The sequence below is a fragment of the Bactrocera tryoni genome, chromosome 3, assembly GCF_016617805.1.
Source record: "Bactrocera tryoni isolate S06 chromosome 3, CSIRO_BtryS06_freeze2, whole genome shotgun sequence".
Classification (NCBI taxonomy): Eukaryota; Metazoa; Arthropoda; class Insecta; order Diptera; family Tephritidae; genus Bactrocera; species Bactrocera tryoni.
The window spans coordinates 77,085,720-77,107,754 of NC_052501.1; the positions used below are offsets into that span (position 1 = coordinate 77,085,720).

General features: G+C 37.4%; 2 protein-coding genes across 5 annotated transcripts; both read right to left on the reverse strand.

Annotated features, from left to right (window-relative positions):
• Positions 1-239: 239 nt before the first annotated feature.
• On the reverse strand, positions 240-1,311 carry LOC120771214 (farnesol dehydrogenase-like). Its single transcript, XM_040099116.1, has 3 exons — positions 661-1,311; positions 457-591; positions 240-389 (listed from the first exon to the last, which is right to left on the reverse strand). The coding sequence occupies exons 1-3, from the start codon at positions 1,228-1,230 to the stop codon at positions 348-350; spliced, it is 747 nt and encodes a 248-aa protein (XP_039955050.1). The 5' UTR covers positions 1,231-1,311; the 3' UTR covers positions 240-347.
• A 16,179-nt stretch (positions 1,312-17,490) lies between these two features.
• On the reverse strand, positions 17,491-19,289 carry LOC120772010 (glutamic acid-rich protein-like). Of its 4 annotated transcripts, none has more exons than XM_040100372.1 (3): positions 19,201-19,289; positions 18,851-19,070; positions 17,491-18,795 (listed from the first exon to the last, which is right to left on the reverse strand). In XM_040100372.1, exons 2-3 carry the CDS (start codon positions 19,050-19,052, stop codon positions 17,624-17,626), a joined length of 1,374 nt encoding a protein of 457 aa, XP_039956306.1. In that variant the 5' UTR covers positions 19,053-19,070; positions 19,201-19,289; the 3' UTR covers positions 17,491-17,623. The 4 variants fall into 4 exon arrangements, with proteins under 4 accessions (XP_039956306.1, XP_039956304.1, XP_039956305.1 ...); XM_040100370.1 differs by having other exon boundaries at positions 19,165-19,265; XM_040100371.1 differs by having other exon boundaries at positions 19,139-19,245.
• Positions 19,290-22,035: the final 2,746 nt, after the last annotated feature.

Sequence of the window (22,035 nt, forward strand, 5' to 3'; positions counted from 1 at the left end):
AATAGTTCCAAGGTGGTCTCACACCATCTCTGAAAACATTTTAATCTAGTCCCGAAACTTAAACATATCTCAGAAAAATTATGTGAAATAGTTTCACCATTGAAGGCGTAAGATAATCTTGCTTACTGATTACAGTTATGGAAATCACCGAAGCTATAAGTACCCTTATTATGCTGCGTTCTCAATAAATTAAGTATCGCAAACTTTTGCCCAAAAAAAAAAAAAATAAAATGCACGAATAATTTCTAATGAATTTTAGCTACGTTTTATTATTTAACATTTTCAATACTTTCAACTTCAACAAACATAAGTATCAGAAGTGAGTTGCTGTTTCAACACTGGCAATCTTAGAATTTTTCACCGACTGGTTTTACGATTAATTCGTGAATCTAGAAAGGGATAACAAAACATGAACTTTTCATTACACACTGAGACCTATTATGAGGGATTACAAACCTGCACGTGCGGTGGCGTCTGTAGGCAATAGATCAACGCATCAGCGATATCTTCGGAGGCCAAGAATACCAAATCTGGTATATCAGGCGGATTTTCGACCATAATCTCGGTTTTCACTGCGCCGGGACTAATGCTCTATTGAACAAAACAGAATTGAATGTAATTAACAATTACTATACAATCGACGTAATGCACACAACTTACGGTGATCTTAATTTTGGTGTTATTCTTAAGAAACTCCTGGCGGTAGATCTCCGTCATGGCGGTGACGGCATGCTTTGAAGATGGATAAATATTTAAAGAGACATTCGGGAAATTCAGTACTACATGCCCACTTATGCTATTGATGAGAAAGACGTGACCATCAGCACCCTGAGCCTTCATCGAACGGAAAGCCTCACGTGTGCTCCACACAACACCAAACACATTTGTATCGATCACATCGCGTATATCTTGTGAGTTGCCTTCTTTCAACATTTCGCCATAACGCACAATGGCGGCATTGTTTACCAGCACCGCCACCGGTCCATACTTGCTTTCGATCTCTTTGAAGGCGGCAATCACATCAGCTTCATCTCGTATGTCGCACTTAATGGCGTGTATACGTTGCTTTGCCTCGTTTTTCACTTCATCGCGCAGGGCTTCGATACGTTCTTTGCGTCGTGCCAAGCCGACAGTCACCATACCGTTATTAGCGAGATATTTGACAATAGCCCCGCCAATGCCCGAACTGGCGCCAGTGACTACAGCAACTCGATTCTGCCAACGTTCCATTTCTATGACTTTTTGCGTTGTATTAGCTCTTAAAGACCGTTCTGTACGGTTAGTAAGTACTGACTGTTCTACGAATCGGCATATCAGCGGATTGCTTTTAAGTGCAGTGCCCATTATTATCAATTTCCCCAATGTATACCTTATGTCAATATGTTATCATATGTACACATCTTAACCTAAGTAAATATGCTTGTATTGTTGTACAACGTGTCTTCCAAAGTAAACAAGTCCTTTTGAATCCAGCGCCCCATGGTGGTGCCATCTATATGCATCTATATATATATATACGTCTACGTTAGAGTCTGCTGTCCTTATCAATTGTTCAGTGAGAATTTCATGACATTTCATTGATTGGAAGTGAAGTTATTGCGTTTTAAGTGTCAGTATGTTTGTGTTATCGGTGCGAAGATGAGCTTCGAACAAAGAGCCAACATCAAATTTGTTTTTAAAATTGGTAAAACTTTTACCGAAACATTTCAATAGATGTAACAAGTTTATGGCGATGATTGCCTATGCCGTAGCAGAGTGCACGAGTGATTTTAACGTTTTCAAAATGGTCGTGAGGATATAAATGATAACATGTGGGCCAATCAAAATCCGTGATCACCGGAAATTCCATCGAAGCTGTGCGTGAATTCATCAAAAATCAGCCGAAATCATGATTCAAATTCATGGAAATGGAATTGAACATCTCCAAAACATTGATTTATCGCATTTTGACCGAACATTTGGGCTTACGAAAGGTGTGTGTACGGTTTGTTCCGCACAAATTGACTGATGACCAAAAATTGCTCAGAAACCAACATTGGAAGGACGATTATTTAATCAAAAATCACGTTTTAAGCATTAACCACTCCTCGTATTCACCTGATATGGCAACGTGCGACTTCTTCCTTTTCGGTAAAATGCATTTGCCCATGAAAGGAAAGCGTTATGCAGACGTTCAACCATTCAGACCATTCAAAAGGCTTGCACCGGCATACTGGCGGCCATACCGGCCAACGAGCTAAAACACTCGTTCGACATCCTTTTGTACAATGCAAAAAGCTATATTGAAGCAGAAGGAGACTATTATGAATAAAAGCCCATCTGCTTTCTTTTTTTTTGTTAAGTCCTGTTTACTTTGGAACGCTCTTTGTAATCATGTGACAAGTTCCATGCCGATAAGGTCACACCTTTATAATCAGCAATCACTTCAGAGTGATTATGAATTGAGAACACTGTTATATTACAAAAATAATCAGAATCAAGTTCTTGTAAGAAAATTTGTGTGTGCGAAGTTAACTTCACTTTTTCTTTTTTAAGATTTTTCGCATTGAATCATAAGATTCCCATCAAAACTGGCGCTAACTTTACTTCCTTCGATTGAGCTTCGTAATTTAACTATTAAGAATGTATGTATGTGTTATGTAAAAATTATTACAACAAATATGGAAATTGAGTTGCTCATTTTATGGTAAAAATTCACGGATTTATTTGTGTACATATCTCTCCGTTATGCTTGTATATATACATACACACATACACATAGACACTCAGCTCATTTTTCTCGGCTTATCAACGGACTTTGCCAAGCGTCTACTCAATTACAGAAATTTTTCAGGTGAAAGTTAAGCAACAACAACTAAGCTGCTTTATTTTACCATTTATATATATGTGCACACATGTATATATGTGTGTATAAGTTTAGCTAAATGAAATTGCGTTAGCAAAGTAGAAAAGTTAGTTGATAAGCCGTCTGCAAGGATTATGACATTTTCCGAAAACTTCAATACTTGAAAAAAGTTAAAACGACAACAGGCAAGATACAACGAGAAAGGAACCTACACACAAGCATACAGCCGCGTAACGCATAAATTATGCAGATAAGCGCCACACGCCCATCTATACACATACTTGCAGTTTCGTCTAGTGCTAAGCTAACAAAAAGACTAGTCTTTGGCGCATGTGCGGCACTGCTTACATTGCCTGCCGGCTATTGACATACCGTTGCTCTTTGCACGTGTGCACTCAACACGCCAAGCCCAGCCTCGCGCACGCACATACACACATATAAGCAAGTAGGTAAATATACAATGTTGCATTGGAAGGCAGGCTTTAACGGTTTCATGTGTAGTTTCGAAGTGAGTGTGTGCGCAATTACTAGTTGCTAGTAGGCAGCTATCATTGTCAGACTGTCTTTGCTCAAATGCAGATTATTTTCACTGCCACAAATGCCACTAACATGCTGCTACTTTGCGTTGAATGGAATCTGCTCAGCCGCTTTTTAATGCAAATTCAACTTCAGATGCTGCTTTTTTGCTTTTAGTCTACAGCCTTTTAGACTATTTTTCTTTTTTCGAATACACTAAGATTTTTGGCAAATTAAAAGTGCGAAACTAAGGTTTAATAACACTCACAGCATAAAAAGGGTATAAAAAATCATTAACTTGATGATCAGTTTGTATGGCAGCTATATGCTATCATGATACGTTATCAGTGGTTCTGATAAATGAGCAGCTGCTTTGTAAGAAAATAACGTACCAGATCGATATCTCATATCTCAATTGAGAGGCTAGACACACTAACATGGTCTTATGAACTCTATGCAGCTGATTATGCTAATCACTTATTTATCATGTATATAGAGATATTCAGCTACAAGGATATGTTGGTTGTTGAAATTATCCATTTACATAGTTTTAGAACTGTCCGTGGGTGGGACTGATTTTATCCAATGTAACCAGTTCTACCAATAAAAAAAATGTATTGGCTTTGCTCCTAAATATAAGCTTCACATTTCCGAAAACAAAACAGAAAGCAGGCAAACTTTCATGCACCTAAAAATATGCAATATAAGCTGACTAATAGTTTAAGATCTGGATGCATAATAATATTCCCCAATAGAAGTTTTCAAAGAGTTGCAACTACCGTTATGTCTGCCCGTCGAACGGACAATATTCTGTGCTCATACAAATGTTGAAAAACTGATTTTGTTTCACCGTTAGAAAATATTCCGCAATTAACTTTGAAGAATTATTTCAGGGTTGATAGTTCTTGGCCGAAAAAAATCAGATTTCGCTCCATAAGTCTAACTGATATGGAAACACAACCAAAAGAGATTTTCCGACGCCACATTTTGTTGGTTCAGCTGTGTGGATGGTTCAGCAGCTGTCAGCTGAACTGGGAAAAACAAAGCTGTTTTCTTAGATTACCAGCGCTAGATGAATTAAAGTTTAGAGCATTAACATTGAAGACAACAGAAGAGATTTGCAAACAATGCTTTATAAAAAGTGTTACAGTGATCGGATTTAGTTCAAATATGCGCCGTTTCGTGCGATAATCTGTTTCCATCTAGACGGCAACTTCATAATACCCCCCTCGTAGAAGCCACGCTCCTAATTTGCAAAGAACTCGGGCAGCCACTTTTCACAAGCCTCTTTTGAGTTCAATTTTACACCAACAAGGGCGTTCGCCACGGACAGGAACAGGTGGTAGTCACTTGGGCTATATAGTGGATGCGATAAAACCTCCCATCCAAGCTCCCGTAGCTTCTGACGAGTCATCAACGAAGTGTGTAGTCTGGCGTTGTCCTGGTGGAACACCAAACCCTTCCTCTTGGCCAATTCTAGACGCTTCTGGTCGATCGCCTGCTTCAAGCGGTGCGGTTGTTCGCAGTAGATGGTAGAATTAAGCATCTGGCCATATGGGAGCAGTTCATAGTGGAAGATTCCCTTCCGATTCCACCAAACACACAGAAAAACCTTCCTGGCCTTCAATTCCGGCTTGGCCAGTGCTTGGAACAATACACCGGCCTTCGACCACGACCGTTTTCACTTGATATTGTCGTATGTGATCCATTTTCCGTCGCCAGTTACCATCTGCTTCAAAAATAGGTCGAGTTCGTTCCGTATCAGCAGCATATCGCAGGCGTTGATTCGGTCCAGAAGGTTTTGTTGCGTCAAATCGGCACCCAAACATCAAGCTTTTCTGTGCATCCAGCCTTCTGCAGATGTTTTAAATTGGTTTGGTGACTAACTGCCATCTTCTGGGCGATGTCACGAGATGCCACATGCCGGTCCAACTCGATGTTTTTCCATAATTCGTCGTCAGAGGTCTTCCGTCGTCTGGCTTATCCATTGTGTCTGAATCGTCGAAACCATTCCTCCGTAGTTCGAAGTGATAGAGTACCATCCCCCAAAACATCATTAATCTCACGGAACATTTCTCTAGCGGATTTGCCTTTAATGAAGAAAAACTTTAAAATAGCGCGAATTTCGACGTTAGGGAACACCATGTTTACCTGTCTATAACTGTTAAACGCAATATCCAAACTAATCATTCATAGCGTCGTTTTATAGGTTATGTCAAGACCTTTCAAAGATGTATAGTACTGCCAGATTAGAGCTCTGTAGCGCTTTACACATTACCGCGAAATTCAACAGGACAAAAAGGCGGAAGGGAGATATTTGACAACCTAATATAATGAATTCCATCGATTCGACCTAAAAAAGGAATGGTTCCAAGCCTATTGCTGTTAAGCATCGCCTACAGAATGGAATGGAAAAATGGAGAGAGCGCATTATAAAGGTGTGACCTTAGCGGAGTGGGACTTGTCAAATCAAATTTGGCCCGGACTGGTGTATTTAAACTGTGCGCAGTATACCACATCTCACCCAAAATACTCTTTCAGTAAATAATGCTACAACAGCGCCATCTGTTGTTCGACGAATTTCGCATAATCACAGAAAACAACAGAAAAACCGTCAACTAGTTGCAGCTGGTTAAAAGTTTCAGTTATTGTACGATGCTATTACAGAAAACTAGTGGAATACATATAATGGAGCACATTATTTTGCAAAAGCAAAAAATGTTGCTCGAGTAGGAAATTGAATTTAGTCTTATTGCATTTGCAATAACTTCAGAAGTACCAGATATTTATGTGCATACTATATATATACCGATAAATATACACATGTACACACACACGGATATACAAGTGCATGCCTGCAAGCAGTGCGTTCGGTCTCATCGCATTTGCACAATATTTATTTAATACTTTTTGAAAAAAAAAGTTGTTATTTGTTGTTTCCTACTGCCGGCATGCGAAATATTGAAATGCAAATGGTGAAGAGTGCCGGAGACATGCGTCGGCAATGAAAATTGCTGTTGACTTGCCGACAGACGACGATGACTGTGTCGGAATTGCTGCGAGCGAATAACGATGCAGCCACTCAATGTAGCTGAGGAGCCGTGTCACTTTGGCGGAAGATTTTACTTTTCTTACACTTAGTTGTTGTTGTTTGGTTGTTTTTTGTGTTGTCTTGCACTACATCGTTGCTTCTAATGCTGCTTCTTCCCCTCTCTTCTTCTTCTTTTTCGTCTTCACTTCATCTGCTTCTTGCTAAAATATATGTCTCTATATCCGCTCTTCAGCAGCACTTTCATTTGATTCATTCTCTATTGCATATCCATTGTTTGCTTGTGTGTGTATATATTTGTGTGCATGTGTGTGCAACATAAAATGCAATACTTTTGCCATTGTGTGTGAAATTATTACTGACAATAAGAATTTTGCACTTTGACACACGCAAACAACATTAAAGAAATGTGAATAAAAGTGAGTTGCTTGCAAATCAAATTGTGAGGAAGTGGAATATCATGTTATATTGCGCTTTTATTGTTGTTATTGTAATATTTTAGCATGTTCTAGGTTGCTGAAAAGCAATATGAAGCGTGTGGTTTAAGTAAGCAGATAAATACTGGCGTTAATATACAGTTAAAGAGATTCGTGGTGGTAGAAAAAGTATTGTCACTCGATCTCTTGAGATGACCATTCCGACGATCTTGAAATAAAACCCTACCGGCTACTTTGAAGGTCTAATACCTTTCACAAATACAAAAGATTCCTTACAGAAACTTGATTGTGAGCGGTTGAAATGTGCCGAGTTCACTGTGCTTGGTCGGATAAAAATCCGGGTGCGTTTCGGTTACATAGACCCGACTGTTGTGAGAACAAATTTTGAGCGATCATTTTGTATTGCAGCTACATGCTGTTACTCGTTTAGAACAATTTCTTCTGAGCTTGCACCGGTACTTTAGATCATATCCCACGCCAAATTTCTTGCAGATATTTCGTTATATGAAGAAGTTTCCCATACAAGCACTTTATTGCGATTGTTCGGTTTGTATTGCAGCTATATGCTTTAGTGGTCCGATATCGGACATTCCGACAAATAAGCAACTTCTTAATGAGAAAAATATGGGTGCAAAATTTCGGATTGGTACCTCCAAAACTTTATTTCTGGTTAGTTCCACAATGAAACTTTCGATAACAGACTCCAACCGAACGATTTCGCCGGCCCATAACTCAATTCGTCAGTATATGTATAAAGCTACATCAAGGCATCAAGATAGTGTCTCGATGGGCCGAAAAACACCGAAACAAGGGACCATGGAACTATATGATGATAGTAATTGTTCCAATGACCTTCGAAATACAGAAAAAGTTTCATGACATCCTCAAAAGAATTCAAGATTTTTTTTGCCGAATGAATAAAATATCAAACGGAATATATGGTACTCGAGAGATCAAACAAGAGAAAAAAATATTCCAGTATAGTTTCTTACAAAAATCTGCAATCATTAAAAATGTAAGAAAATGTGGTTACCTTGAAGATCCTTTGGAGTCTTTTAAGCATTAGGAGGAATCCCAAAAGATAACAAAACGATTATTGCATTGTGTATACCTCTCTACTATGGTCAAGTAGAGAAAGGTTCAGTTTCGGTTGGTGTCTCACAGGAACTAAGTTTGCAAGGTATTACATATGGAGAGTTTTGAAGTTTTTTTGATTTTAAGGCTGAGCAAAAGACTTTGATTAGTAATAGGTACGAGGGGAGAAAGTTGATGATAATCAAGCATGGGAGGTAAGGTACACTAAGCATGCCAGATCACCGGAGACTCTATGACGTATATATGTATATATATATAAGTAATCAGCGTTTCGAGTTGAGTTGGAACCGGCGCTACGAAGTACTAAAAATTGGATTTCAAAGTACGGTTGTCAAAAGATTAGATGGTCATGCAAAAAGATGGTTAGAATCATTCGGGAACTCATTGCATATCGTTGCTGGAAATATATTTGATACATCCCGGTCGCTTGTGGATAAGTAGTAGTTTAGCCTTCTACAGTGTCTAGAACGAAGCTGCCACAATCACGCTCGATACTCGCGGCAACTCGAGCTCATTGAGTACAATGCGTGATGGTTTGAATCCAAGTACGCCATCCACTGAGAGGGAGTCGATGAAGATGTTTATGGTTTCACTGTAAACTTCGGTCAGTGCATGTCTGAATTTAGTTGCGTCCGAAGCTTGATCAGCATAATATTTTATGTCGTCGACGGAGTTGAGAAAGGAACTTTTGATGCTCCTAGAAGGAGGTTCTGCTTCAAGTAGGTGACTGCAAAGATGATTTCTTCAAAAACACTCCAGCATAAACTACTTGGAGAAGAGTTCATTACGCTGCTCCCTAATTTAAAGCATGTGGGCCGCACTGTGTAGATGTGCGATCATCAAGAGCCATTTCGTTATAGTCCGGAATGCAGTGTTCTGATATGCCTGAAGCTTCCACGTCTGTGTTTCACGGCATTCAGGCCACCATATTGATGCGGCGTAGTTAAGGACCGGCCAGTCAATTGTCTTGTATGTTGCCAATAACGTTGCTTTGTCTATGCCCCCTTGTCCTACAGACTAGCGACTTGAAGATATTGTTGCGGCTCTGCACTTCGGCAATAATCGCGGTCGTGTTAGGAGTGAAGGAGCACAGGCTGTCTCTTCACTGATTCCATGCACAAATTCCTCAAAACTATTTCAAAGCAAATGGAACAACCGAGTAAATGTCAGCAAAACCCAAATTTTTCAATAGGAATTTGATAAACTCTGAGCTACCGCCTAAACGCACACATGCACGGCGCTCTGCTGTTCGCCACACAAAGGCAATCAGCGTCATAAGTGCTACAACAATCCGCCACAATGGCTACATCAGAGTGTTGCAGATAATTTCATTATTGCACGCATTGTTGTATGCTCCGATGGCGGTTGCTGTCCACCTAGAAGTCTGCAATGATCACGACAACTAAATAATGGACTGTAGCAAGCACGCGCCTACACACACACGCATCCACACGCAAAACTGTCGCAGCCCAAAGTGCATTTGCCACATAATGAATCCCCATTGGCAGTGCCGAGTGGAAAATAACAACAACAGCAACAATAGTGATAATGACGAAAACAACAACAGCACTATATAACAAAATTAACAACAACAAAAAAGAAAAACACACGGCAACCACAACAGCAATGGCGTTGATTATTAGAAAAACAACAATAACAACAACAAGAACTAAAAACAACAACAACAGATCTAGCAACCATAACAGGAATGACGATGATTATTACAAAAACAACAACACAAACATTACAACAATAACAACAACAACTAATCTTGCAACAACAACAATAAACACTAAAATATACAACAGCAGGAACAGAGATACCATCATCGATACCAAAATAACAACAAACACCTAAAAATACAACAGTAATAGCTAAGTTGAAACCAACAACAATGAAAACAACCAAACACCTGCACTAATCCATACACATATGTATGTACATATACTGCTGACAGAATTGACACCATGCTACAGTCTGGCATCATGCTTTGCCTAACTGTTTCGAACGCACGCATACATACATACATACTAAGGAATACTTATAGCACGCTACGGCACAGCGCACACACACACATACACACTAAAAGCTCATTTTTGAATATTTTATTTTTCGAATCGTGAAAAAATTTTATTTTTTATATTTTTTTTCCCCATTTTTTGTATTTCTTTTTTCATTTAATATTTTCTAATTATGTTTGGTGATTTTTTTTTTTTTCTAATTTTTACGTTCTTTAAATTCTTTTTTAATTTATTTTCTTACATTTTTTTGTAATATCTTTTTTAACCTTTTCATATATTTTTTCTCTTTTTTCTCTTTTTTCTCATTTTTTGTATTTTATCTTCTTTTTTTAATTTTTTTCTTTTTTTAATTTTTTTCTTTTTTTAATTTTTTCTTTTTTTAATTTTTTTCTTTTTTTTTAATTTTTTTTTGTTTCCTCAACACTTGCCTTGTTTGTCCCAGCAACAGCGGTGTAAAGTGCTCTCCAGTGTCAGGCAAAATGAACATGAAAATTGCACTTTGTGAAAACACTAACCGCCTCTACACACCGCTGTGCCTCACTGGACATACCACAACGGCTTCGCCAACGGAATTACACTGATATTTGCAAAAATGGTACTCTCTTAGAGGGTTCCGTGTAAATTATGCTGGGCGAAGTGCCGCATGGTCTGGTTAAATTGAAACTTTTGTTTATTTGTATGTGTGTGAGTGTGAATGTTGGCGTTTGGTATTTTTATTGCTGCTGCAAGTAATGAAAATGAAAATTGCATAACGACAATGGGGAAATCGCATTTCATATACTAATTAGGGAAACGCACAGACACTTTTAGTGAATATTGTGTCCGCCTAAATGTAGGCAACAGTATAGAATGCACCGGAGTATGATTAGAAAATAACCAACGAAGATCTGGCAGAAAGTTATGGCAAAAGAAAAATTTTATTTATTGTAGCAAATTATAGTATTACACCCTTGTACCTTGTACAGAGTTGAAAAACCAATGAGTTTCAGACTAAATATTTTTCAATATATTTTAAACTGAACAAACAAGAAGTAAATAAAAAAATTTTACTAATTATAAAAAAAAGTTGCGATTATTTAAATATTTAAGATTTTTTTTACTATGTTTGATCTCAAAAATGAAGTTGGCAACTCTTTCAAGCACAAACTGGTATTTATTTATAAAAACAAACTTTTGAAAAATATTTTTTATATGAAATTTTTGAGTTGAAAGATAATTTTAATTTAACATTTTTAATTAAATTAAAAAAATTGTTTTAACTCCTCGTCATCGAAAACTAAAAAAAAAATTGTTTAATGAAAATAAATGAAACTGTTTTCTGAATCGACAATCAAAAATAATTATATTTCGAAAAATTTTTAATTAAATTAAAATCGCTTTTATCTTAAAACAAAAAAATAATATAATGATATAAAAATATTATATTATAAATTATTATATAACTAAAAAAATATATTAAAGAAAGTTTTTAAAATAAAATTTGAAAATATTAAACACAGTAACTTAAATATTCGTCCGGGATTTTGTACCATTTTGTAAAAATAAAAGCCGATGGAAAAATATCAACTTGTATACAGCTGGAGCAAAGTTTTATATTTTTTGTAAAATTAATATAATAATATTTTTTTTTGACCAACCAAATGCAATAAATGTTTTTTAAAACATAAAATTTATAATAATCGTAAAACAAACGACAAATATATTAAACAAAAATTTTTCAATAAATTAAAATTATTGAAAACACACAGCTGGAACAGTATAATACATTTTTTTTTTTTGTACCGCCCTAATGCAATAAATACGTTTTGTACCCAAAATCCTTAATGATTATTCATTTATTTTATTATTATTCATTTTATTTATATAATTAAAAATTATTTTTAATAATACTAATTATTAATATTTTCAACATCTGTAATAACATTATGCAACATTTCCAACCACCCTAGTAGTATAAAAATTACCGTTCCGACGCTGCTCACATGCATACATTACCCACGGCAGGAAGGGCTAACGAATGAGTCATTGAAAGCCTTTGCAATTTGATGCTCTCATTGTTGGTAACCAACAAAAACAAAAAGTATAAGAAAAACGGGCAAAAATTGGGAATAAATCGCATGAAATAAAAATCATTTGAATGCCTCCGAATGGAAATCGCGGGCATTTGGCGGTCATCAATGCCAACGACTGACGCCGCCGCCGTCGCTGCCTACCCGCAGCGCGTGGTCGTTTGTGAAAAAGACATTTTAGTATTGTTATAAAATTTTTATGTTGCGATTTTCGACTGCCATAAAAGCGCAAAGCAAAAACAAAACCAAAAAGAAAAGAAATGAAAAGCAAAAACAAAAAGAAAAGAAGTGAAAAGCAAAAACAAAACCAAAAGGAAAGAAATGAAAAGCAAAAGCAGCGCATAAATCGCACAACGCTTGGCGAATATGATTGCGCTTCGTTGAAATTTAATAAAAATCTGCTACTCGCTCGCGTGCGTAGGTGTGCGCTGTTGCAGCAACCATTCAGCGTGATGTAGCGGTGTTTCTAGAGCTGCCGCCGCCGTTGCGAATATTCATAAATACTATATGCCCGCGTATATTTGATTGGCATCGATGTGATGACGTGCGCGCTCAAATTTTCCGCATAAAGTATTTTCATTGTCAGCGCGCTGCTTTCATGCACACACACATACATACATCTGCATAAAATCATATACTTACATATGTATATAGGTAGACATACGTATAAAAATGCATAAAACTTTACCGCTTTGTGCGAGCTCTGACGCTCCAAAGTGAAGCGAAAAGCTGCGTGTAAATCAAGTTCATTCTACGCACTTTAAACAGCACAAAAATAACGGTTTCATAATTTCGCGGAATTTCCGTTACTTACACAGCTATTAATACTAATTCTAAATTTAGAATTTGGCTCAGTTTGGATTTCTCGGTAAATGAAAGTGAGAAGTCTGTTTTGGAAATATTGCGATCAATCTATATATCGGGTGATTTTTTAAGAGCTTGATAACTTTTTTTTAAAAAAAAACGCATAAAATTTGCAAAATCTCATCGGTTCTTTATTTGAAACGTTAGATTGGTTCATGACATTTACTTTTTGAAGATAATTTCACTTAAATGTTGACCGCGGCTGCGTCTTAGGTGGTCCATTCGGAAAGTCCAATTTTGGGCAACTTTTTCGAGCATTTCGGCCGGAATAGCCCGAATTTCTTCGGAAATGTTGTCTTCCAAAGCTGGAATAGTTGCTGGCTTATTTCTGTAGACTTTAGACTTGACGTAGACCCACAAAAAATAGTCTAAAGGCGTTAAATCGCATGATCTTGGTGGCCAACTTACGGGTCCATTTCTTGAGATGAATTGTTCTCCGAAGTTTTCCCTCAAAATGGCCATAGAATCGCGAGCAGTGTGGCATGTAGCGCCATCTTGTTGAAACCACATGTCAACCAAGTTCAGTTCTTCCATTTTTGGCAACAAAAAGTTTGTTAGCATCATACGATAGCGATCGCCATTCACCGTAACGTTGCGTCCAACAGCATCTTTGAAAAATACGGTCCAATGATTCCACCAGCGTACAAACCACACCAAACAGTGCATTTTTCGGGATGCATGGGCAGTTCTTGAACGGCTTCTGGTTGCTCTTCACCCCAAATGCGGCAATTTTGCTTATTTACGTAGCCATTCAACCAGAAATGAGCCTCATCGCTGAACAAACTTTGTCGATAAAAACACATTTCGAACCGAACACTGATTTTGGTAATAAAATTCAATGATTTGCAAGCGTTGCTCGTTAGTAAGTCTATTCATGATGAAATGTCAAAGCATACTGAGCATCTTTCTCTTTGACACCATGTCTGAAATCCCACGTGATCTGTCAAATACTAATGCATGAAAATCCTAACCTCAAAAAAATCACCCGATAGAAGAGGAGACGAGGTTTGGGTGGGTTAGGAAAAGAGAGAAAGATATAGAAGGAGACAGATAAAAGAGAATGATGGTAGACGCTGAAGGATCGACTAAAGTAAAAGAGAGAAAGTTAGTAGAAGATTTCGTAAAAAAATTGAAATGGAAAAGGTGACGACAGGAACAGCTGAATTCACTCAGCCCACATCTCATTGAGCGAGCAGCTGAGCGAATAAGCTTAATAGTTCAGAAATGACAAATAAGCGCGTTATAATGAATTATATCTGACCGATTTGACCTCCACGGGAAGCAAATTGTTTCTCACCAAAAGACAGTTGATTTGATAATAATGAGAAAGAGAGAAATGGGTCGACCCATACCTATATGAATCAAAGAGACACTAACTAATTAGACTATATTTAACTAACAGTTAGACTATATTTACGAAAGATCACCTCCCATCTAGTGAAGTACTTTCCAGCAGTTAAGTCGAACGTGTAGATAAGAAGATCATAAAGCTTCAAAGTCAATTACCAACATTCCTGAAGTAATTTGTATGAATGCTGCAGAGAGAACAGTTCTTGGTCGGATAAAAATGCAGTTCCATTTCGGTTACGTAAACCCGGCGGTAAAGGAAATTGCACCTACCAAATTATTTAAAGGCAGTGGTGAGTTAGCTGACGTACTGAACATAATTCGACGAAGACAGTTCGGAACTTCAATGAAACTCGATCACGAAATAGAGTATGAAAAAAGTTAAATAATACCATCATCTGAAGGTATGTAGACGCTCCCAAGTTTTCGAGTCTTGACTTTCCAAACGCGGAACAGTCAAGAAGGACGTGTTGAGTTACTTCCACCTAATCTTCTTCCCTACAGATTCTGCAAATGACGTCTGGTAAGACTCGCAGCCTAACCAAAACAGAGCAATGGCCTGTTAAAAACCCCATAACTGGGGAGAAGCTAGCCTTACTGAGGGCAAAGTGATCACTAGATCTCCGGCGGTCTAGTAGTAGAACACAAGAGCATACGGGAGCACCAACCCGCTCCCTTTCTACCGACAGTGGTTTTGAGGTGCCTTTCCTTGCTGGCTTACCAGCCTTAAGACGTTCGATGCTTTGATAGCACGATTAGGCACTCCTCGACGAACCCTGAACGCACTGTAAATGAGTTCAAGGCTTGTATCACCGCTCCGCTATCTGAGTAAATGGTCACTTCTGAAGAAGACTGTATTCCGGTGCTGCAGACCTACTACTACCTTAATGGCTGCAACTTCAGCTTGGAGGACACTACAATATTCAGAAATTCTGAAGCTGGAGTTGATAAAGAGCTCCTGACAGTAAACCCTTCAACCAACTTTCCCCCCCAAGCCTTGAACCATCCGTAAAGAACCTCATCGCCCCTCTCCTCCAGCGGCTTCTGCTCATTCACTTCTTCGTCGGTATATGGACCAGGGTTCGGTTTGGCAACTTCATGAACCAAGAGATCCGATGTGTAGTTAAAGTGTGCAATATATCAGAGTGTTAAGATGCGTATTCCTTTGAGTACCCATATTCTCTGAGTCTAATTGCAACATTCGCAGCCATATAGCTTCCGACGATGTCTACTGGCACTATGTACAAGATGGCGTTAAGTGCCATGTTTGGAGTGGATCTTAGTGCACCACAAATTCTGATGAGTGCTGCCTGTTTAACGCTATTGAATTTCTTTGCGAGTGTGGTTTTTTCTAGAGCCATCCACCACGTAAAAACTCTATAGAAAATAATGAGCTTGACTGTGGTGTCGTAGAGTCAGAGGACCACTTTCGGTGAGAGACCCCACCTTTTACCAATGGCTCCTCTACAGCAGTATAAAGCAATCGTTGCCTTTTTTCTCTCTCTTCGGTATTCGGCTTCCACGAAAGCTTCCTGTCTAAAACGAGCCCTGAAGTATTTGTATCTACAAGCTGTAGTCGGATGTCTCACAATTGCGGCAGCTGGGATCCCATATTTTCTAGTAAACAAAACCATCACAGTTTTACTTGGGATGTTGACGAGACCACTTCCTACTGCCCCATTGTTTACGACTCGGAGATATCCTATCGTCAGGAACTCTCCACCGACCCGCTCCCATTCTACCTATTGCGATTCTAGGGTAACTTTCTTTGCTAGCTCATCAGCTTTACAGTTTCCTGCGATTTCGCTGTGGCCTGGAACCCATACCCCTTATTGACCATAAGTGCTACATCGTTTGCATAGGCAACCATCCGGCAGTCAACAGTTCTCCAACTATAACCCGAATTTGCATTTTTATCTAAATACAAGTTTGTCTTAAAAATAACCACTTATTTACTCACCGAATGACTTCCCGATGTAGAAGTAGAAGTTCGCGCAATACAAACTTTAAGCTTCCCTTCTACAAGCATATCCACTAATGTCCTTTTATGTCCACTAAAGCGTATACAAATCAAAACTTTTTCAACTTCTTCAAAGCCCTTTGCAATTTTCGCAACCTTTCCATTTATGTCGAAATACACAAAAGTAATTAAAGTTGAAATAAAATGAAAAATAAATTTGCCATGGCTTCGCAGGTTGAAATTTGTATTTTCCTTTCTTATATAGTTTGACTTATGATTCGGTGTCATTTACCATTAGAAATTTTAATAATCATACTACCCCGCAAGATATGTGAGGTTATGTGGCTTATGTTGAAAACTCATTTCATGGCTTGATGATGTTGGCTATTGCATACCTTCCAAAAAAATTATGTCTGCACACCGTTAATGAGCAGCAATGCCTGTGCAATAAAACGGTTAAAAAGAAGCTTCAGCAAATATCCGTCGAATTATTACCCAGAATAAGTTGGTTTAGTTCAGCCCACAGCTTATTAATTTGAGAAGCTGCAACGTTGCTCTACTAACCGCCTATAAAGAGCTTTGTTGAGCGAATATGTACAATTTCATACAAAAGTGACGCTACATCGGTGGGCACTGATGTAAAAAATTCTTTTGTTCTCATAATTATTTGAGCCAACCAATTTCAAGGTGAAACCTTGTTAAAGCTTTCAGCTGTTTTTGTATTTCTTTGGAATTTCGGCGAAAGAAAAGTCATTACGAGTTTCTTAACTCTGAAATTTTAATTGACCGCCATATCAGTGAGCCCCATTCACTTGTATTAAATGATCTGAAATCAGCACTTTGGTTCGAGCTTTTTGGGCCCAACATGAAAACAAAGAATCGTAGATATTGCTTATCAAGAGGGAATTGAACCAGATTGAAGTACCAAACATGGAAATAAACATTCATAGATTTTGCTTCTCAAGAGGCGATTGAACCACCGGGTCGTAGAATTGCTCTTATTGTTCTTAGTTAAAGGCTAAAGCTAAGCCCAAGCTCACTGAACTCTCCAACAGAGTAGAGGTCTTTCTCCTCCTAAAGAATTTTCAAAGCTACCGATGATTTTAGGCTCTCAAATTCTATGAAGTGTAAGCAATGATCAAAATAAGGATTTTTAAGTAATTTCACATTTTCAAGAAAGCACTAAGAGCTTTTAGAGCCTTTTTCACCACAAAATCAGTTTTAAAATAAAATAATTTTCTAAAATAAAAAAAAAGATATTAATAACTAAAACGTAAGTCTGAAAAGCTCTTGAAATACAGATATATTTATTTAAGATTCTGAAAAGCTCTTCAAATGCAGTTATATTGATTTAAGATTCAAGTACAGTTCTTAAATGTGCTAAAGTAAGATAATAGGTAATATATGTCGGTAGGAGATTTCAGTAACGATTTTTCTTGTGCTTGTAATTTAAGATATATTTCTTATTCATTAAATAATCTTCAAGTACTATTTGGTCATCTAAATCGAGATTCTGTACATCCTTACCTTCCCCAAAAAGGTAATCAATATCCTTGCTTAAGTCATATGGGAGCTGCTCTACTTCCTTTGTTTCGGCGGTAGCAATTTCTTCTTCTTTTTCCTCTTCTATTTTTTGTTCTTTTTCCTCTTCCATTTTTTCTTCTTCCTCCTGAGCTTCTTCAGCAAATATTTGATTTAAGAAAGCATCCAATTTTTTACCATATTCTTCCTCCGCGTCACTGTTTTCATCCGTTTTTTCAATTAGATTCTTAGCATAATCGTCTTCGAACAAGCTGGTAATAAATTTTTCCAAATATTTTTCCTTCTCCTCGCTATCGTCATCTGCAGATTTTGCTACAATCATGCTTGAAATTACATTTACCAATCCTTTGTCGCTATCATTAACTGCTGAGTCTTCTAGAATCAAACTTGAAATAAGTTTATCCAACTCTTTGTCATTTTTTGAGTTACTGCTTTCATTAGAATCTACTCCAAACATGCTGGAAATTAGATCATCCAATTCTCTTTCCTTCTTTGCGCTATCGTGAGCTGCAGAGTCTTCTACAATCGTACTTGAAATCAGCTTATCCAACTCTTTTCCCTCCTCTGAAGTATTTGCCTCTGTGGAGTCTTCTCCCCACGTACTTGAAATAAGCTTATCTATTTCCTTTTCAGACATACTACCAGTTTGCACTTCACCAAGCTTGGGCACCAGATTCATGCTAATCTTTATAACACCATTTTTGGCCTTGTTTTGTGGTACTAAAGCTGCAGCGACACCTTCCAGATACTTCTCGAGCTCGCTAACAATTTGCTGTACACTTTTTACATCGTCCGCAACTTGAGTTATCTGTTTCTCCTGCGCCGATAATTGAGTCTCGAGCGGTTGGAAATCGGTGGGCTCCTCCACCTTCGGTAATATACGGTTAACAACTTCGTAAGGGTACGATTGTGGCGCCAATCGCTCGACTTCTTCGTACTGCGCTGGCATTTCGTTTCGGTACTGCCAAGCAGGTAATTCGCTTCGGTAGATTCCATTCGAATATGCTTGTGCATCGCCGTAATCTTCATAGGGTGGCAATAAATGGCGTGCTGAAAAACAATGAAATGTACAGTGCTTGCAAATATTAAATATATATATACTTACATGGTGGCGCCATGCTTAACGATACGCGTACGACTTTCGTGGTGTCTCCATAGCGCTTAGGATTGTAATCTGGTATAGCTGCTCCTGGGTAAAATTCATTTGTGTTTTGTGTCGGATAAGTTGGAAAGTAGTAATTGCCTATTGTACGGGCATTAATCGCTGTTATACCCAGCAAACAAGTTAGTGCGACTTTACAGAACATCGCAAGTACTTTGTGTGCCTGAAAATTACAAAAACACGTTAAATTTTATTCCTTAAACAAATTTAAAAAATCACAAATTAATTTACTAATTCTTATTTTGGAATTCAATTACTTTAAAGCTGCTCTGTGGCAAATTCCACTCACAAACCTTCTATTCGAAATTGTCTCGCAAAACAAACTGTCGAGACTGAAGTCTAGCAGCTCACAAGTCAAGTCGCTTCGGCACAATCAATATTAAGGTTAGCTCAGTTCAGCTGCTGATAAGCAATTGAAAATATTGAATTCCAAATAGTACATAGTATATATTGATAAAAACTGGAAAGATTTTATTGAAGAACACAAAACTGATTTTTGTTTTTTTCTTTTGTTTTAATCAACAAAAGTGCTTTCGCGCTTTCGGTGCCTGTCTGTGGCTAAAGTCTTATTGCAAACAAGAAAAAACGCTGTCTACGGCTGCACAGAAGCTGTGATACCCTTTCGAAATATATTAATTTCTCCATACAAGACATTACTTTTGGTCGGTCAGTTTATATGGCAGCTATATGCTTAATAAAACAAATTGAACAATACTTTCAGGGATTATAATACCTTTGTCTTAGAAAATAAGACATGCCAAATTACTTGAAGATATCTTCTTTTAAATAAAAAACTTTCCATACAAGGACTTAAGTTTGATCGCTCAGGCTGTATGGCAGCTATATGCTATAGTTGTTTGATATCGGTGATTTTGATAAATAAAACAATTTCTTAGAGAATAAAGCAGCTGTGCAGAATTTCAGTTCGATATCTGGAAAACTGAGGGACCAGTACGCATATATATCTATAGACGGACAGAGAGAAAGACATACACGGCTAACCCAAATCAGTTCATTACGCTCTTCAATTATCTTTATATGTGACCTGGTGTACGAAAAGGGGGCTTAGGTGTCAAAAAAAGGAGAAAAATTAATGAGATAACGAGAAACTGACGATTATTTGTAACAGCTTTTCCCAGAAAACTAGTTTTCGCACGTTAGCCCCCTATTCGTAGACCAGGTCACATATATAAAAATTACGTGTCACGTTGTTTGTCCGCGATGGACTCCTAAACTACTGAACTGATCTTAGCAAAAGTTAGCACACTGTGTACAGTTTGAACCAACTTAGAAGATACGGTAGTCAAAATAATTCATAAATGAGAAATACAGTGAAAGCTGTATTTAATGGACGCTCTATTAAGCGGACAACTATAATAATTGGTTAGAAGGCTGGTTCATCAGTGTCTGTTTATGGGCGATTTCATTGTGTATATGTATTTCTAAACATAAGCATGTATTCACAATCCACAAAAAAAATATAATACAGTTGAACTTCCATAACTCAAACTTTTACAACTCGAAGTTCTCCATAACTCTAACTCTTGAATTAGCAATAGACGTCGAATTGTATACAAATTTCCTGCCATAACTCGAAGTCTTTTTGTGGATTATGGTTATTCGAGTTAGGAAAGTTCAACTATAACTATAATTTTCAGTAAAATGCCAAAGCTTAAGCGCCATTTTCTCAATGTTTAGTTAGCAGGTATTTGTCAGTTAAGTTCTGGTAAACTTAACCACGGTTCCTTCTTTCGGTAAAGAACCCTTTTTTTTAACTATTTAACTAGAACTGACAGTTGCTGTTAATCTAACAGAGGAAAAGCCTTAAATTCGTTATTTTTTCCATTGAGATTTATTGGTATGAGCATATTCAAAATTGGATTTCAAGTACAATCCCCTGGATCAATCCCCTACAATCATAAATGAAAATTTTTACTGTATTGAATAGTTTTATACCCTGAACAGGGTATATTAAGTTTGTCACGAAGTTTGTAACACCCAGAAGGAAGCGTCGAAGACCCTATAAAGTATACTATATATACAAGTATAAATTATCAGTATGTTGAGCTGAGTCGATTTAGCCATGTCCGTCTCCGAACTAGTCCCTCAGTTTTTAAGATATCGTTTTGAAATTTTCCAAAAGTCAATTTCTATTCAAGAAGCTGCTCATTTGTCGGAGCTGCTGATATCGGACCACTATAACATATAGCTGCCATACAAACTGAACAATCGAAATCAAGTTCTTGTATGGAAAACTTTCACATTTGACGTGGTATCTTTACGAAATTTGACACAGGTTATTTTTTAGGACAACAATGTAATCTCCGAAGAAATTTTTCATATCGGCTTTGTATAGCATATAGCTGCCTTATAAACTGAACACATAGTTACTAAAAGAAATGCACTTGTGAAGGGTATATCAGCTCCGGTGCAGTGCTGCAAACTTCATGACTAACTTAATATACTTCGTTGCATTGTATTTAGCCGAGATATCTCTAGTAGCTCAACCCAAACATGCAGCAGCGGCACGCTTTTTCTCAGAACTCATTTACAGATTTCCAAATTTTTTCGCAGAAAGATTTTGTTTATTTCTTAGTATGTGGCGATTCCAATAAAAGAACAAAAATTAAAAAATATGTTCACCATAAATTGGCTATATATTTACAGTAGACTTTGGTGTTTCTCTAAATAACAATAATTACATTTACATGTAATTAGCTGATGGCTCATGAAATCTTCTATAATAAATGTAAAATGCGATCCTGTTAGCATAATTGCTATGCAGTTGTTGTTGTAATATTTTAAAGTAAGAAACTAACTCGAAAGCAATGAATGAATGATGGGCGTGGCACTACCCACTTTTAGGTAAAATTACATATCTCAGGACCTTCTGACCCGATTTCCACCGAATTCGGTACACAGCTTTATTTTAACATTCTATGTTACTGTGTGAAAATGTACAAAATAGGGCTACAGCCACGCCTACTTCCCATACAATTTTAAATTCCATCTGATTCTTTCCTTTCGAGTGTACAAAACAGCAAGAAATAATAATGAAACAATAACGCCTTTAGAGTATGCTACTTTAAGACCAAAAATTGTCAAAATCCAACCAAAACTCTTCAATC